The sequence below is a fragment of the Mobula birostris genome, chromosome 14 (genome assembly GCF_030028105.1).
Source record: "Mobula birostris isolate sMobBir1 chromosome 14, sMobBir1.hap1, whole genome shotgun sequence".
NCBI lineage: Eukaryota > Metazoa > Chordata > Chondrichthyes > Myliobatiformes > Myliobatidae > Mobula > Mobula birostris.
Window position 1 is genome coordinate 23,514,011 of NC_092383.1, and position 19,760 is coordinate 23,533,770.

A 19,760-nucleotide genomic window follows, 5' to 3' on the forward strand; every position below is an offset into this window, starting at 1 on the left:
GCACAGTAGCTGCTGCCTCACACTTCCAGCAATCCAAATTCAATCTTGTCCTCTGGTGTTGCCTTTGTGGAGTCTTCCTGACATTGCACGGGTTTTCTGCGAGTGCTCCAGCTTCCTTCCTCATCCCAACAGCGTGTAGGTTGTGAGTTTACCAGTCACTGTAAATTACCTGTAGTGTATAGGTAAGTGATGGAATCTGGGGAGAGTTGAGGTGAGTGTGAGGAGAATAAAATGGAACCCGTGTGAATGGATGTTTCACAGTTGAAATGGTCTTGGTGGACCAAAGGACATGTGCCAAATACTGGAATTCCTCCAGCACTTTTGTGTGTGTGTGTGTGTGTGTGTGTGTGTGTGTGTGTGTGTGTGTGTGTGTGTGTGTGTGTGTGTGTGTGTGTGTGTGTGTGTGTGTGTGTGTGTCTACCTAAGAGAATTGATGCAGTTTTAGTGCCAAAGGGTGGTCACACCAAATATTGATTTGATTTAGTTTTTTACTGTTTACTGCTCTTTATATAATGTTTTGATAATTAGAAAATTTTTCAAGCATTATTTTTGAAACCATCTTCACTTTATAGAATTTTTTTTTTAGATGTGCCCAAAACTTTTGCACTGCACAGTATATCCTTTTCGCCAGACATAGGGCAAATTGAATCCAGCAAGTGAATCTCCATTCTCCATCAAAGGAGCTGTGTTGAGTGATGTCATCGGCAGGCTATGAAGTAGCTCTTCCTCACAAGTGGGCTTTCTTGTGCCTGGTTTGTGTTTCACCAGGGCTGTTAGTCTCCAGATTTCATCATAGCTTTGGAACAGATGTAGACCAGAACTGAGTTCCAGGTCAAGTTGGAAGTAACTGTCCTCAACAGGAAGACCAGCTTTTGATTGAGTGTGCTGTCAAAAGTGCCCAGGTAAAACAAAGATCAGTGGAGTCATACTTTGCCTAATGTCAAAATGTTGTGGTTATTGGAACTCAGTAATTTCAGCCCTAGGCCATCACTTGGAGTGGTGTTCTAGGGTCTAGTCACTTCTATCTGATCTATCAATGACTTTATTTCCATTGTAAAGTCAGAAGTGGGGATGTTTACAGGTGATTGCATTATGCAACTACTCAGCATGTAAAACAGTCCCTACCTGTAACAGTGAGCCCATGATAACAATCAGACGTGGGCTTGCAGTGGTAAGTAGTAGAGTGCAACCAGGCAGCCAGGTAAGAGATTGCTCATGTTCCCTTGGCAGTCAATTGAATTTGCATGGGCAAGGGTCCACTTGCAACATCTTGTGGGCCACCTTGGAATAGATGCTCAATTGACCCTACCATATAAATACTGTAGGAACAGGAACACAACAGGAGCTGTTGGGATGACTCGCTTCCTAACTTGCAAGATGTTTTCCACCAAATAAAGGGCAAAAGTCAGGATAGTGATAAAATAATACTTGTCCAGATGAGTGCAGTTCCAACTGTACTCAGTTCAACGTTGTCCCGGGCAAAGCAGCCTGCCTAGTTGGGACCCGAAGCTTTTATTCTCTCCACTCAGCCTAAGCATTGCGGTAGTAACTTCTTCAGAAGGACTACAACAATTTACTAAGGTGACTAAGGTACCAAAAGTTTAGCATTTGTTTTACGCAAAGATCTTCTGAAATTCAAAGTAAATTTTATTATCAAAGTACAAATATGTCACCATATTCAACCTTGAGACTCATTTTCCTGTGGGCATACTCAGCAAGTCTATAGAATAGTAACTATAACAGGATCAATGAGAGATCAACCAGAGTGCAGAAGACACCAAACTGTGCGAATGCGAATACAGATAAATAGCAAAAAATAACGAGATGATGAGATAAAGAATCCTTGAAGTGAAGTCATTGGTTGAGAGAACATTACAATGATGGGATAAGTGAAGTTAAGTGTAGCTATCCCCTTTTATTCAAGAGTCTGATGGTTGTGGGGTAGTAACTGTTCTTGAACCTGGCAGTGTTATTCCTGAAGCTCTTGTACTGTCTACCTAATGGCAGTAGTGAGATGAGAGCATGGCCCGAGTGGTGGGGGTCTCTGATGATGGACGCTGCTTTCGTGTGACAGCGTTTCATGTAGATGTGCTCAATGGTTGTGAGGCCCTTACTGTGATGTACTGGGCTGAATCAACCACCTTTGGTTGGATTTTCCGTTCAAAGGCATTGGTGTTTCCATACCAGGCTGTGATACAGCCAGTCAATACTCTCTCCACTTCACAGCCACAGAAGTTTGTCAGAGTTTTAGGTGACATGCTGAAGCTCCGTAGACTCCTAAGGAAGCAGAGGTGCTGCTATGCTTTCTCACAATTGCACTTGTTTGCTGTCTGGTGGATCTCTGGTTTCCCTCTCCTGAAGTCTTTTATCAGCTCATCGGTCTTGTTGACATTGAGTGAGAGGTTGTTGTTATGACAAACACTCAGCCAAATTTGATTTGGCCTGCAACAGTGGTGTCATCAGCAAACTGGAATATGGCATTGGAGCTGTGCTTAGCCCCACAGTCCTAGATGTAAAGCGAGTAGAGCAGGGGGAGAGCATTAGGATTGAGCAGCAGATGCTATGATGAAGAATGAACGCATAAAACAAAAATTGGAGGCTGAATACCAAACATGATAATGGATCTGCCTTCTCCGGGACTCTGACCCCATCAGTGAATATTAAGCTGTCATCTCCCAAAGGATCAATGCCCTTTATTTCTTCCTGTGATCTGCTATAAACAGTTTCACACAATTCTTCAACTTTTCATCGTGAAGTGTTGGCATTTTAATTTACTCCTTATGCCTCTGAAATCGGAGAATTCTTCTCTCGAGTCCAGTCCTGATGTAGTACATGCTGACCAGAGATGCTGTTAATATTTTGCTAGGAACTTCTAACCTGTTGAGGCTGAAAGCCATTTGTGGTTACATGTAGTCTGTGTCCCTATCTCCTGCACCTCACCTTCCCTCAGTGCCAAGCCTGTCTAATTGTAAGGTGTTTGGTGGTAGGATTATGTTGCTGTTATGACACAGAGGTTTGGCGTCATTTTACCCAAGATTCTTTTCCTCAGCCTGGCCAGCAACTTCCATAAGATCCAATAATGCACTTACTTTATAGCCATGCCTATCCCGTGGGAAGAAATTTTCCTTTGAATCTGTCTTCTCCCTGCTTATTTCCAACCTACGTGTATCCCCAACTATTCTTCTACCTTATCTCACTTTAGCACTTCCACTTTTTTCTCATTAACTGCCTTTTTTCATCCACACCAGCAAAATGACTGGTGTGTCTTGGCCTTCTTCAGCAGCACCCCAGGAAGAATTCATTCACAACCTTTATGTCACCAAGAAGGTAATGATCCCACATTAAATACTTTCCCTTTAACGCCACTCATGCCCTTCAAATGAAAGACAGCCTTTAGAAATCCTCTATCCGTTGTAACCTTGTTTGTATTTTAGAACACGAAACAGAATTAGGCCTCTCAGTCCATCGTGCAACTCCATGTCTCCATCCCTCTCAACCCCATTCTTCTGACTTCTCCTTGTAACCTTTGACACTCTTACTAATCAAGAACCTGTCAACCTCCACTTTAAATATACCCAATGACATGGCCTCTGCAGATATCTGTAGCAATAAATTCCACAGATTCATCATCACCCTCTGGCTAAAGAAATTCCTCGTTATCACTGTTCTAAAGGGATGTCTTGTTCTGAGGCTGTGTCCTCTGGTTGTAGACACCCCAGTATAGGAAACATCCTGTCCATGTCCATTCTATCGTGCCTCTCAATGTTCCATAGACTTCAATGAGATCCACCCCCCGCCCCCCCCCCCCCCCACCATTCTTCTAAACTCCAACAAGTACAGGCCAGGCTGAAATGCAGAGGGATGGGGGCCCCATCTATCCAGCATCTTGTTAGCAAATGTGTAGGCGCTGGACAACAAAATTGAGGACCTGAGGGCAAGATTGCTGAATCAGAGAGAGATGAAGGACTGTTGACTTCTATATCTGAGTGAAACTTGGATGTCTCCCAGCCTGCCAGATGCAGCAGCTAAACTGGAAGGCTTCTTAATTTACCGAATGGACTGAACTGCTGATTCAGAAAAGGCAAATGGCGGAGGTTTATGTTTCACGATAAATTCTCGTGTACTCGGATGTAGCGGATTTGTCGAACTTGTGTTCCCCCAACCTTGAACAACTAATGGTCAAATACTGTACATTCTATTTACCTGGACCATTCTCTTCCATAAACCTGGCCACATTCTACATACCACCAGTGGCCAACTATAATGAAGTACTTGGGGTATTGCATGATGCCATCTCCAAGCAAGAGACAGTCCATTCCAATGCATTTGAAATCATGGTCAGTGAGTTCAGACAGGCTTGTTTGAAGAAAACTGCCCAAATACCATCAGCATATAACTTGTAGCACCAGAGATCGCAGCACACTAGACTACTGTTATAGTAAGATAGGAAATGGCAACCATTCCATGCCCAGACCACATTTCGGTAAATCAGGTGGCTTGGCTGTCCTTCTAGCTGCATATAGGCAGAGAGGCTTCAAAGATTAGGCCAATAAAGAGGTGGTCACGGGAGGCAAAGGAGTGGCTACGGGATTGCTTCAGAGACTCATCTGTGGATCTGAATGAATACACCATGGTTGTAACAGACTTTATTAAAGTAATTGTAGACAAGTGTGGTCCTGCAAAATCATTCAGAGTTCTTCCCAGTCAGAATCCCTGGATAAACCATGAGATCTGCAATCTGTTGAGAGCCTGATCAGAGGCATTCAAGTCTGCTGATCAAGAAAGTTACAAGAGGTCCATGTGCAACCTCAAAAAAGCCATCTCATGGGTGAAGTGGCAATTCCGGACCGAACTTGAATTAAACGAAGGATGCTGGACAATTGTGGCAGGACTTGAATACTATCACCTCTTATAAAGTTATGTCAAGCAACATGGACAAGGGCAGGGCTTTACTTCTAGAAGAGCTCAATGCCTTCTGTGGTTGCTTTGACTGTCAAAACATGGAAGAGCAATCACAAACTCCCATATTCCTGCTGGTCCTATGATTTCAATCTCAGACCAAGAATCAGATTCAGGTTTATTATCACCAGTGTGTCTTGTGAAATTCGTTAACTTAGCAGCAGCAGTTCAATGCAATGCATGGTATAGAAGAAGAAAAAAAAGTATAAAATAATAAATAATAAGTAAATCAATTACAGTATATGTATATTGAATAGATTAAAAATCATGCAAAAAACAGAATAATATATATTTAAAAAGTGAGGTGGTGTTCAGGGGTTCAATGTCCATTTAGGAACCGGATGGCAGACGGGAAGAACCTGTTCCTGAATCGTTGAGTGTGTGCCTTCAGGTTTCTGTACTTCCTATCTGATGGTAACTGAGAAAAGGGTATGCCCTGGGTGCTGGGGGTCCTTAATAATGGACGTTTTCTTTCTGACACCGCTCCTTGAAGATGTCCTGGGTACTTTGTAGGCTAGTACCCAAGATGGAGCCAACTAGATTTACAACCCTCTGCAGCTGCTTTTGGTCCTGTGCAGTAGCCCACCCCCCACCAGACAGTGATGCAGCCTGTCAAAATGCACTCCACGGTACATCTATAGAAGTTTTTGAGTGTATTTTTGACATACCAAATCTCTTCAAACTCCTAATGAAGTATAGTCACTGCCTTCTTTTTAACTGCATCAAAATGTTAGGACCAGATGAGGTCCTCAGAGATCTTGACACCCAGGAACTTGAAACTGCTTGCCCTCTCCACTTCTGATCACTCTGAGGATCGGTATGTGTACCTTTATCTTACCCTTCCTGATGTCCACAATCAGCTCTTTTGTCTTACTGACGTTGAGTGCCAGGTTGTTGCTGTGACACCACCCCACTGGTTGGTATATCTCACTCCTGTACGCCCTCTCGTCTCCATCTGCGATTCTACCAATATTGGTTGTATCATCAGCAAATTTACAGATGGTATTTGAGCTATGCCTAGCCAAACAGTTACGGGTACAGAGAGAGTAGAACAGTGGGCTAAGCACACACCCCTGAGGTGCACCAGTGTTGATAGTCAGTGAGGTGGATATGTTATCACCAATCTGCACAGGTTGTAATCTTCTGGTTAGGAAGTTGAGGATCTAATTGCAGAGGGAGGTACAGAGGCCCAGGTTCCATAACTTCTCAATCAGGATTGTGGGAATGATGGTATTAAATGCTGAACTCTTGTCTCTGAAGCTAACATGTGAGCAGCCTTCAAGAGGGTGAACCCACGAAAAGTGACCAGCCCAGGCTGGGTACCTGGCCAATTACTAAAGACCTGTGCTGATTAACTGGCTGGAGTGTTCAGTGAAATCTTTAACCTCTCACTTTGGCAATGTATGGTACCTACCTGCTTCAAGTGTGCTTCAATTATACCAGTGGTCAAGACTGTTGCCTCAATGACTATTGCCCACTAGCATTTACATCCACAATGATGAAGTGTTCTGGGAGGTCGGTGATGAAATATATCAACTCTTGCCTGAGAAGCGACTTGGATCTGCTCCAATTTGCCTACCAGAGCAACAGGTCCACAGCGGATGCCTCATCATTGGCTCTTCGCTCAACCCTGGAACACCTGGACAGCAAAGATGCATACATCCCCATACTCTGTATCGACTATAGCTCAGCATTCAATACTATTATCTCCTCAAAAGTAATCAATAAACTTTGGCCTCAATGCCTTCTTGTGCAATTGGATCCTCGAGTTTCTCACTTACAGTACCCGGTCAGTTTGGATTGGCCACATCATCTCCTCCACAATATCTATCAGTACAGGTGCACCACAAGGCTTCATACTTAGACCCCTGCTCTACTTGCTTAAACACTTGTGACTGTGATTAAGCACAGCTCCACTGCCATATTCAAGTTCGCTATGATGTCTCTGTCATAGGCTGAACCAGAGGTGCTGATGAATATAGGGGTCTCCCTACCATCCATCAGGGACATTTATTCAGAGTGCTGCGTTCGCAGGGCCCTTAGTATTATTAAGGATCCTACCCCTCCGTCCAGCATCCTCTTTGGCTTTCTACCATCAGGTAGGAGACACCGATGCATAAAAACAAGACCAGTCGGGATGAGAAAGTTTCTTCCCCCAGGCCATTAAGCTTTTGAGCACCCTGCCACATCACATTTAAAGTGTCACTGGTTAATCTGTTCCATACCTTACAATATTTAGTATTAAAGCACCTCAGTTTGTTATTTATGTGTGATTTGTCTGTAGATTTTATCCTTACCATCATAAGTTATTGTGTTATGTGTACCACTGAGCTTAGAGAAACGTTGTCTCGTTTCTGTATACATTACATGGTTATATACAGGTATATAGTTAAATGACAATAAGCTTGACTTGACTTGAAAAATCAGCATATAGGAGGGAGATTGAAAATCTGGCTGAGTGGTGCCGTAACAACAACCTCTTACTTAATGTCAACAACTTTGAACTTTTGAAATTTAATTATTTCAGAATCTGTAGTTTCTATCCTAGTTATATCCTCTTACTATTATCACTTAAGTAACTCAGATATCTCCCATCCGACATGACTTCACTCTTGGAGCACGGACCCTGCTTATGTTGTTCCTCTATCTGATAAGATTTTATTGATCTGAGACCTGAAACGCTGCTTGTACCTTCCTAACCACAACGGACATGAGCATTGATGCTGACTTTTTTTATTGTAATTTTTGGTCTGTAATGTACAATTATGGCTTTAATATCAATTTATGACTGATATCAAAGTTGTTGATATTTGAAGAACTGTAATGACTCAGAATGCATTATAAAGCTTAATCATAACTACCATTCATCTTTTAAAGTGATGGGGAAACTGTCAGGATGTGTTTCTGCTTGTTGATCTTCAATTGGTTGGAAATCACTTTGAGATTGATATCTTTGTTAACCATATCACAATTCAATTTCAGTGCTCTAAAATATGACTAAAATATTTTCTGTTGCTCTCTGATAGGTGTCCGTTACAAAGATTTGGTTGTTGGCATTCCGAAGGAAATTTACAAGAATGAGAAAAGGGTGGCAGTGTCTCCTGCAGGTGTCCAAGCCCTTGTCAAGCAAGGATTTACTGTGAATGTGGAGGCAACAGCTGGTGATGGTGCCAAATTCTCCGATGACCAATATAGAGAGGCTGGGGCCACGATTAAAGATACAAAAGATGTTTTTGGATCAGATATTGTCCTAAAGGTTTGTATTCCACCTATATTGAAAGGTAAACATACCTTAAATTATTTAGGTAATGCAAGAGGAGCTAGTAAGCTATGTACTTTACTTTTTCATTATTCTCTCAGAAGCTTTAGTTTGATGTGTTTTTTAACAAGCTTTGAAAACTTGCTTAAAGGAGAACTTAATTTTATTGAGCAGTTTAATGTTTTAAAAGTTTACTTTTATACATTGGATCCCAGTTGATAACAAAGTATCTGTCCCTCTGTTGTGGAGATGCTTGTTTCTGACCAAAGGTGATGCAAGAAGTGAGGTAATTCCAGAGTGATAGACTGAAGAAAAAAATCATGTCTTGTGATAAATGATAGTTCAGTTTTCCTCAGCAACATGTGTTGTAGAACAGCTAAAGTCTATCAGAAGCTTCGGTGATCAGTTTCATTGTCATCACTACCTCAAACCCTCCGGATGTAACGAAAGAGTTGTAAGCAGACACCACAGGTATCACCTTCTCTTCTGCTGATTAAGGGTGGTGAATCTGTGGAATTCAGTGCCACAGATGGCTTTGGAGGCCAAGTCATTGTGTATATTTAGAGCAGAGCTTGATGGGTTCTTAATTAATAAGGGCGGCAAAGATAACGGGGAAAAGTCAGGGGGAAGATGTTGAGAGGGATAATAAATCAGCCAAGATGGAATGGGGGAGCAGACTCAATGGGCGGAAAGGCCTAATCCTGCTTCTTGTGTCTTATGGTCTTATAAGGCACTTTCCTACTGGCGTGGAATGGTCCACTTGGAGCAGCAGCTGAACATTCACCTGCAAAGACTTTGTAAAGAAAAGGAAACAAATATGTTAGGAGCTTGCAAAAGTTACAAGCTAGAAGTTGCATTATAGTTGAGGTAGATTTGAAAAGGATGCATTGAGATAAAAGCTATATGTATTGAATGTGGCTCAGCCGGCAACGTGGCATTCAGTAGGGAAGAATGAGAAATCTGATTTTATTAACTTGTGAACTGCTGTGATGAGTTGAAAAAGGATTAAATTTATAGTATGTAAGATGTGTGTCATTGTAATATTTGAATACATATATCAAAGTACATTCCATTCACACAAGTACTTGTTACAGGGAGAACTTGTGATTATGTTTAATAAACTGCATGTACTTCTTCAATTGACCAGGCATATAGATGAGGGTAGAGCAGTGGATGTGATCTATATGGATTTTAGTAAGGCATTTGACAAGGTTCCTCACGGTAGGCTTATTCAGAAAGTTAGAAGGCATGGGATCCAGGGAAGTTTGGCCAGGTGGATTCAGAATTGGCTTGCCTGCAGAAGGCAGAGGGTGGTGGTGGAGGGAGTACATTCAGACTGGAGGATTGTGACTAGTGGTGTCCCACAAGGATCTGTTCTGGGACCTCTACTTTTTGTGATCTTTATTAACGACCTGGATGTGGGGGTAGAAGGGTGGGTTGGCAAGTTTGCAGACGACACAAAGATTGGTGGTGTTGTAGATAGTGTAGAGGATTGTCAAAGATTGCAGAGAGACATTGATAGGATGCAGAAGTGGGCTGAGAAGTGGCAGATGGAGTTCAACCCGGAGAAGTGTGAGGTGGTACACTTTGGAAGGACAAACTCCAAGGCAGAGTACAAAGTAAATGGCAGGATACTTGGTAGTGTGGAAGAGCAGAGGGATCTCGGGGTACATGTCCACAGATCCCTGAAAGTTGCCTCACAGGTGGATAGGGTAGTTAAGAAAGCTTATGGGGTGTTAGCTTTCATAAGTTGAGAGATAGAGTTTAAGAGTCGCGATGTAATGATGCAGCTCTTTCAAACTCTGGTTAGGCCACACTTGGAGTATTGTGTCCATTTCTGGTCACCTCACTATAGGAAGGATGTGGAAGCATTGGAAAGGGTACAGAGGAGATTTACCAGGATGCTGCCTGGTTTAGAAAGTATGCATTATGATCAGAGATTAAGGGAGCTAGGGCTTTACTCTTTGGAGAGAAGGAGGATGAGAGGAGACATGATAGAGGTGTACAAGATAATAAGAGGAATAGAGTGGATAGCGAGCACCTCTTCCCCAGGGCATCACTGCTCAATACAAGAGAACATGGCTTTAAGGTAAGGGGTGGAAAGTTCAAGCGGGATACTAGAGGAAGGTTTTTTACTCAAGAGAGTGGTTGGTGCGTGGAATGCACTGCCTGAGTCAGTGGTGGAGGCAGATACACTAGTGAAGTTTAAGAGACTACTAGACAGGTATATGGAGGAATTTAAGGTGGGGGGTTATATGGGAGGCAGGGTTTGAGGGTCGGCACAACACTGTGGGCCGAAGGGCCTGTGCTGTGCTGTACTATTCTATGTTCTAGTTGTGTTGTAAAATGAAAACAATTGCTTTGCATCAAAGCCAAAACCAGAATCCAACAAGTTCTTATTGTATACTTTAGCAATATCTAGTTATTATAAATAACTGGGCAAATTGTCTAAAGTGATAGTAATTATTGTTAATCAAGCAGTTCATTAAAATGTTTATGGATCTGGGACTGTATAAAATTATTAAAAGAGGAGGAAGCTTCTTGTACAAGGTAACGTTAAAACAGGAGTTCCCATCTGTTTTTATGTCATGAACCCCAACCATTAACGGAAGGGTCCATGGACACCAGATTAGGAACCCCTGCTTTAGAAGTTCTACTCACCATCTTTAGAAGGACATAATATGTTAGGCTGGCGTGTTGGCACGTGGCCAAGTGGTTAAGGCGTTGATCTAGTGATCTGAAGGTCACTAGTTCGAGCCTCAGCTGAGGAAGCGTGTTGTGTCCTTGAGCAAGGCACTTAACCACACATTGCTCTGCGACGACCCCGGTGCCAAGCTGTATCGGCCCTAGTGCCCTTCCCTTGGACAACATCAGTGGCGTGGAGAGGGGAGACTTGCAGCATGGGCAACTGCCGATCTTCCATATAACCTTGCCCAGGCCTGTGCCCTGGAAACCTTCCAAGGCGCAAATCCATGGTCTCATGAGACTAACGGATGCCTATAAAAATATGTTAGGCAGCTTGTAGTAAGCAGGTTGTTTCATGGCCACAATGGCCAGTCAGTTAATTGCCTAAATGCCATAACACCACTCTACACCATGGGAAATTTTCAGGATTCTGCCTTACAGTCGTACATACAGTTTATTATGCTCTGGACTGTGCAGATTTCCTGTTATTCACACAGGGGGCCAGTTTGACGTTCTAGAACTCAGCATGAACATTTCCTCACATTTCCTGTCTCTTCCTTGCTGGAGTTTTGCTTATTACACTCTGACCAGACCAGCACTCCCTGCACTTTTGTGGTAGGTGGGAAATTTACGTCACTATCCCAGGTTAAGCAACTCCATGTTTGCCCTAGTATTTAATTTTTTTTAATTTATGTATTTCACTGGAATTTTTAGAAGATTAATTATTTGTCTCTGACAATACAGACATGACTTGTATTTGAGCTGATCAGCTAGGATATGGAAGAGGAGTTGGGGTTGCTTATCTGGATTTCTGGGGATCAGTTTGTTACTTTCAGTGGGCTGGTTCTATGATCTATACAGCCCCCGTGCTCAGAAGCCAGATTCAGGGGTCACCCCATGCATTAGATATTCATAACATTAAACTACTGTAAAAACCAAATTCTCTTGTTTTCCACAAGATGTTTTAACCCTTCTACCAAATTCATATGTCATTTCAATTATGTTTCTCATTGTTTATCTGTTATGATTTCAATAATTTTTTTTTGCAGGTCAGGGCTCCTGTTTTCAATGAGACCTTGGGAGCACATGAAGCAGACCTGCTAAAGGAGAAATCTACTCTTGTCAGTTTCATTTATCCCGCTCAGAACGCTGAACTAATGGATAACCTTGCTCAGCGAAAGACCTCTGTCCTCGCTATGGACCAGGTTCCTCGCGTTACCATCGCGCAGGGATATGATGCCCTTAGTTCCATGGCTAACATCGCAGGGTATGATGGATCTGTGCTTTGTTTTAAAAGAAAATAAGATTTAAGACACCTAGTTTGCATATTTCTTCTTACTAATGCTTACCTCTGTGATCAGATCAAAACAGATGTTGAAGGGAAGAAATTTAATACGACTACAGAAGAAATAAAGACTTAGGCTTAACCACAACAATGGAAATGCAATAAAGATAGGTGCATGGTTTTGAACATTGGGGGAAAATATCTTTAGAGACACACTGAATAGTGGTAATCTGGTAGGCAGCAAGACTGAAAGGGGAGTGATAGTTGATTCAATATGTTCAATTCTCTGCTGTTGTCATAAGACGCAACAAAGCAAGCATGGCAACAGTAATCACTAAATCATTGAAGTATAATCCATTGTGCTGCTTTTTTGTTTTCCTCTAATTAATGATGTGTTCAGTTTTATATACCAAGTTCTGGATTTGATATCTAATCCTTTTAAAACGGTGCAGAGAAGGGTCATGGGGTTGTAGTGTAGTTTATCTAAGAAAATCTTGTATTCAGCTATGGAATGAGCAAAGAAGAATATATTGAACTCTACAAAATATGAGGAAAAATGCAAAACGTTTCAGATGGCACGATAAAATAGTTAATGGAGCTGGTGCCTCACAGTGCTCAAGATCTGGGTTTAATATTAACTTCAGGTGTAGTGTGTTTGGAATTTGCGTATTCTTCCTGTGACTGAAATTGGTTTGAACCATGTACTCCTGTTTCTTCCCACATCCCAGTGATGTGCAGGTTGGTATGTTAATTGGGTATTTTAAATTTCCCTTAGTGTGGAGGTGGGTGGAAGAATCCTGTGAAGGTTAATGAAGTTGTGGGGAGAATAACAAAAAAATGGGTGGTTGATGGTTGGTCTGGACTTGGTGGGTTGAAGAGCTTGTTTCTGTGCTATCTCTCTGACTCTTTGGCTATAAACATTGTTTGATATTAAAGAACAATTTAGAAAAAGGGGGATGTATGCACATTATTAATCAAGTTAATGACCAAATTAAGATTAGTCTTCAAAAAGTGGTCTGGTGTGATAGTGAGCAAGAGTTCTGGAAAAATTTTGAAAGCATCAACTGTCAATGCTTTGTGAGGAGGTGATCTGTAATGGATCCTAGCTCATAATGGACTGATGCCAGTTCTAAAGGATGGTGGTTCTACGCAGAAGCTGCCTAAATTGGCTTTGTTTTCTTTGGCATTAAAGGGGCACAGGAGTACTAAACTGAAAGCAAGATAAGCAAGGTTATCAGCAAGTACCTACTTTGCTGAATATTTACCTGTCAAAGACTTGAATTAATTGGGAAGAGGATTACATAGGAGCAAAAAATCACCCATTGTTGTGAGACTTATAACATACTTCTGGCAAAAGCCCGGAGATGGACATTGGTGGTGGTGCGTTGAGCTCAACCTGTACGTTTCCCAGACCTAGAGCTAGGAAGGCAAGTGACCACTTATCACCAGCATGTGCGCAGTTGCCTCAGTGTTCTCGTTTAAGTACACAAATGTTTCTGTCCCTTTGTTTAATTATGGTGTGGCTAACCAACAGATGTTCGTAAGTGGATGTTAAATTCTCTTTTTTTTCTCTTTCAGGTACAAGTCTGTTGTATTGGCAGCGAACCATTTTGGTAGATTTTTCACAGGTCAGATAACAGCTGCTGGAAAAGTACCTCCGGCAAAGGTAAAAATCATCTGTGGAATAGTGGTGTGAAATTTATAATTCTGTATAACCATACTTCTAATGCTGATTTGCTGCAAATCTGGGCTAACTATGGATTCTCCTCAAATATGTAGAATTGTGCATTTCCAGCCAAGAATCTAATTTAAGCAAAACAGACGGATCCTATTACTTGCTATTACCATGCCCTGCGCTGGTTAGCAGCAGTGAAAATTGCTATGCATTTTTTACATAGGTCAGGGTTTATTTATCCCATATGGCCAGCCCAAGTTATGCCCTTGAGCAGGCTTAAGATATGTTGTCAATTTTTGGGCAATTTCAAGAGGAAACGGGTGCAGTAAGAAGGCTAAATGAAATATTGGGGTTTAAGCACTTTAGAACAAATCTGTACAAATTGTGAACCTGCTGTTCCTATCTCATGTTGGATGCTCATCAGACTTGGGACTGGTTATTACTTTGATGAAATTAGTGCCTAAAGATTGATTTTTGACTTTGATTCTGGGAATTGAATCCTACTGATGAAGGCGGTGGAGATGGATTTGAATAGTATAAACCTTGGCATTGGCCTAATTTGGAAAATATTCTTTGTAGTTTGCAAGCTTGAAATTGTCAGATGTTTGATGTCTTGTTCAGCTGAAGTTCCTGAGATATGCAACAAGTTGATCTATGAAGGCAGGTTAAGTGTCAAAGACCATTTCTTGTTTTAACCTTAACTTAAGATTGACATGTTTCTCACTGTTTCAGATTCTGTCAAGTTTTTTTTATAGCTTTAAGCATTTTAGGCATTGATTATGCATTTCAAACATTCCCCTATCTCTGTTGAAGATTTGAGGAAATGTGATAGTTTATTAAATATGTTAGACAGTTCGTTAGTTTATGATAGGATACAGTCTAAGAATAGAGGAATGTCCTTTTAGAACAGAGATGAGGAATTTCTTTAGCTAGAGTGGTGAACCTGTGGAATTCTTTGCCACAGGCAACAGTGGAGGCCAAGTCTTTATGTATATTTAAGGCAGAGGCTGATAGATTCTTGACTGGTCAGGGCATGAAAGGATATGGGGAGAAGGCAAGCAATTGGGGCTGAGAGGAAAAATGGATCAGCCATGATGAAATGGCGGAGCAGACTCGATGGGCCCAATGGCCTAATTCTGCTCCTATATCTTATGGTCTTTTTATAATTAAATATTTTGTGAACAAGTTGTGGAGTTTCCAACATTTGTTCCAGGTCATGTATGTATTTACATGGAAATAATTAACCAAGATCAATGACATAAAACAGCATGCAAACTTATGTTTTGGGGTGACTTTTGCAAAATAAATTTGTTCACCTTCAACCTGTGAACAGACCCAAGGCACTTAGGGGAATTGAGGCCTGCTCTTGTGTCAGGGAATGAGAGAAAACACACACACACACACACACACACACACACACACACACACACACAGGAACTCAGCAGGTCAGGCAGCATCTATAGAAAGGAATGAACAGTCAATATTTTAGGCTGAGACCATTCATCCTGATGCTGCTGAAATACTGAATTCCTCCAGTTTCTTTTTTGTGTATGTTACTCTGGATTTCCAGCACCTGCAGAATCTCTTGTACTTTGTGAAAGGGAGCCCATTTTCCATAGTGTTCACTTCCCAACCTTGCCACTTTTGACCATTTGTTTTGCCCTCCATCCATTCCCTGGCATTCACTCAACATTGGACATGGTGAAATGTTGTCTGGGGATAAGTGTGAAGTGGGGCGGGGTAACAAAACAAGTTTAATGCATCTTCTTGAGTACTAAAAGGATCCCCTGCCTTTTGCATATTTCAACCAGATCTCAAAAACTTGCCTTCGTGCTAAGTACTCCCTAGGTTGCAAATACTTTATTTCTAGCTTGTACATACAAACCAGCATTTGGAATGCCAGTGAGGTGGATTTGCCAGCTGCCGTGGAGCTGCAGGCTTCTCCTGCTGTGTGGAAACTCGCATCATGCCAATATCTGGTTGAATTAAGCACCCTGGTGGTGTATCTGTACATTTCTTTATTGGCTTATGTTATTCATTTAGAGTGGCTACGTTTTCCACTTGTGAACAATTCGGTTTATGAACAGTAATCAGGGATGGAATCCTGTCATGGAACATTTATGGAAAAGAGCAAACAGTCGACATTTCAGGCCAAGAGGTGTTTTGGTACCAAAGCGTTGACTGTTTACTCTTCTACATGGATGTTGCCGAGCTTGACAAGTTCCTCCAGCACTTTGTGTCAGTTGCTTTGGATGTCCAGCATCTGCAGATTTTGTGGTGCTTGGAATCTTGTCATAATCTGGTGATGACTTACAGTTCCTATAAAATGAAGGCCTGTTGACTCTGTTGTTATCTTAGTAGATCTTTTATGCTCCATTTCCATGGCTTTGGTATATATCCCTGAGTATGGAACCTATAAGAAGCAACTATGGTAGATCTGTGGACTAGGACTGATTTGTTATAATGTTAAGCCACACACACAAAATACTGGAGGAACTCAGCAGGTCAATCATCATCTATAGAAATGAATAGCTAGCCAACTATAATGTTGACTGTACCAGTTATAATTACTGATTTTCTTATTTTCTATGATTCCCTCTCATTTTTAACACCAGGTCTTGGTTATTGGAGGTGGTGTTGCTGGTTTGGCTGCTGCTGGTGCTGCAAAATCATTGGGAGCCATTGTTCGAGGTTTTGACACGAGGTATCTTAACTATTTAACAGAAAATATGTTTTTTTTTCCTATATTGAAACCTGCACTATATAAAGAGTAAGAACGTGTAAATAGAACATAGAATAGCACAGCACAGTACAGGCCCTTCGGCCCACAATGTTGTGCCGACCCTCCAGTATGGCAGAAAGTATGATCATTGTGGTAAGAACATTTTGAATTTAAGCAACAAATAATCCAATGGAGGAACTCTGTGGTTCAAGTAACATCTATGGGGAGGGATAACGAATTGTTAACTTTTGGGTCAAAACCTTCCACCAGTTGATTGTTTGTTACTCCATATTCTGGCATCTATGCTTGAACAAACTGTTCAATAGAAAGGATATGAGTTCAGCCAGAATTTGTTCAGCTACTGTGTAAGTGAGACTGGTATTAAATTCTTCTCAATAACAGAACTGAATGCAGAAGTCAGTGTAGTTAAGTGACATTGTTTTCTTAATTGTATTATTCAATTGTATTTATATTTGCATTTGCACACTTTGTTGTGCTTCCTGTTTTATAGTTACAATAGGTTTCAATAGGTACATTTAATGTCAGAGAAGTGTATACAATATGCATCCTGAAATTCTTTTTCTTTGCAAACATCCATGAAAACAGAAGAATGTCCCAAAGAATGAATGACAGTTAAAACATCAGAACCACAAAGGCCCTCCCCCCAGCTCCCCCTTCCCACACACAAGCAGATCAAGGTAATGTCCCCCCAACTCCTCCACTAGCAAAAAAGCATCAGGACCCTCCACCGAGCAATCAAGTGTGCAGCAAGCACCAGTAAAGACCCAGACTTGCAGTACCCCAAAAACTATTCGTTCATCCAGTAATTTGATACGCCACAGGCACTCTCTCTCCCTCCTAATAAGGGAAAAAGAGGTGTCCCCTTTTCACAGCGAGAGGGGAGACATGACATAACAACTCGCTGATTTTTGATGTTAAAAGTCTGTTGCTTCGCTTTTTCTGAACTCTGTGCCCAGAGAGTCAGCACCAAAAAGGCACAGCTGTCCGGACACACAGCCCACAGCAGCTAACCCGCTGCTCCCGACGTTCCGTGTTCTTCCGCGACGCTTCAGTCAGGGGCACTGGCCTAGAATCAGCACATCCTCAGGGCCACGAAATTTTGGAATCCTGAAGGTGCGCTAGTCTTCCAGGTTACGTCCTTGGGATATCAAAAAGCGGCCGATTGTGAGGCCCTGAGAGGGGGTCCCATTCCCACAAAGAACCGAAGTCAGAGCATAATTCCAGGTCAGGGTCTTCAGAAGAACCTGGAAAAGATAAAAAGAGATGTCAAAGACAGGAAATAGAGCTGTTTTCAAAGATGCAAGCAAAGGAGTGGCCGTTTAGCTCTACCTCCAGAGTTACCGTTCTATAAGTATGTTAAGTATGCTCACAGAGAAAGAATCTCAGGGTTGTATGTGGTGATATGTTTCTACCCTGATAATAAATTTTACTTTGAACTTTAATTAGGAGCACCAGATGTCAAATCTTAGTTAATCTAATTATCCAATAAAATCAGCTTAGAAAATATTTTTGGATAATAGTTAAAAACAGTTGGATTTGACATTTTGAATCAAGATTTCAATGGTAGGTTTGAGAGGATGGCTAGGGAGCGTTACACTACTCGTTAGTGTGAGGTCGTTATTAATGTTCCAGTCATGAATTACATCCATGTTTCCAATCATTTTTGAAGATGACCAATGCTGTTTTATAACCAGTTGACCTAAGACAGTCCCTTTTGTCTAATTCTTGTATAGAGAAGCAGCTCTGGAGCAATTTAAATCTTTTGGAGCAGAACCCCTTTATGTTGACGTGGAAGAATCTGGAGAAGGGACTGGTGGATATGCTAAAGAGATGTCCAAAGAATTTATTGAAGCAGAGATGGCACTGTTTGCTAAACAGTGTAAGGAAGTGGATATTATCATTACTACAGCACTTATTCCAGGTAATTACAGCTTTGAAACTCAAAATATTAAATGATATATATGCAATTCACTGAAGAGCTTGATATTCTACATGCAAAATTTATTTGAGAGTGTGTTTTGCCAAAAGGTGCATGGATTATATTTCAATCACACATCAAAGCCTAGCTTTAACATGCAAGGTGTTTATCATTCATCTTCCAACGTTGCGAAGTTGGTACATTTCTATTGATTGCATTGGCCTGGCAAAGACTAAGGTTCTATAATATAACCTAGGTATATTGAAGAAATACTACTCTAATAATTGTCATTGCTTTCTTTCAGTAGTACCTCTCTTTGCAGCAGTGCTAAATTTTAATAATATGCAACATCACTAGTTGAAAAGAGTACCATCCCATCTATGTTGCATGTGACTATGTATTCACATATACATCTGTATGTATTTGTGAACTTGGATATGTTGCATTTAGTACACATCCAAATTATTGATATATTTTTATGTAAAGCTGGGGACTATGCTTGGAAGGGGACATCTCTCTGCTTTCTGTCTGTCAGCTAGATCTCTGTCCATACTTGCTGGTGTGCACTCCAATCCTGAGCTTTGGTGGGGCGGCGCAGTTTGTAGAGGTGCTGCCTCATGGCTCCAGCATCCTGGGTTCAATCCTGATCTCTGGGGCAGACCTATAGAATTTTAAATTTCTCCCTGTGAGCACATAGTCTTCCTCCCACATCCCAAAGGTGTGGACTGTTTTGGTTACCCTGCTGTCGGAAAGGTGTCATTAATCTTGAAGGTGTGTCGAGAAGATTTAGGAGAATGTTGCTGGAACTCGAGGCACTAAGTTATGAAGAGAGGTTGAGCAGGCTGGGGCTTCCTTCATTGGAGCAGAGAAGAATGAGGGGTGATGTTGCTGAGATGTAGAAAGTCATGAAGGGCATACATAGGGCTCTGTCTTTTTCCCAAGGTTGGGGAATCAAAAACTAGAGGACAGAGGATTATGGTGAGAGGGGAGAGATTTAATAGTAACTTGAAAGGCAACATCAGAGAATGGTCTGTACACTGAGTAGGCTGCCAGAAGAAGTGTTTGAGGCAGGTATGTTCATGATCATCATCATCATTATGTGAAATGTCCTATGATCTGCACAATCATGGTCCTCTATCCATGATCATGGTCTATGACCATAATTGTTCTTGGTAAATTTTCTACAGAAGTGGTTTGCCATTGCCGCTTTCTGGACAGGCTCTTTACAAGACTGGT

General features: G+C 41.5%; 1 protein-coding gene across 1 annotated transcript in view; it reads left to right on the plus strand.

Moving 5' to 3' along the window:
* Nucleotides 1-19,760, plus strand: part of LOC140209776 (NAD(P) transhydrogenase, mitochondrial-like) — an 84,890-nt gene that overhangs the window by 18,577 nt on the left and 46,553 nt on the right. Inside the window, exons 3-7 of the mRNA XM_072278234.1 lie at nucleotides 7,986-8,215; nucleotides 11,953-12,170; nucleotides 13,767-13,854; nucleotides 16,479-16,567; nucleotides 18,340-18,527. Coding sequence (XP_072134335.1) covers nucleotides 7,986-8,215; nucleotides 11,953-12,170; nucleotides 13,767-13,854; nucleotides 16,479-16,567; nucleotides 18,340-18,527 — 813 coding nt within the window. The remainder of the gene's footprint in view (nucleotides 1-7,985; nucleotides 8,216-11,952; nucleotides 12,171-13,766; nucleotides 13,855-16,478; nucleotides 16,568-18,339; nucleotides 18,528-19,760) is intronic.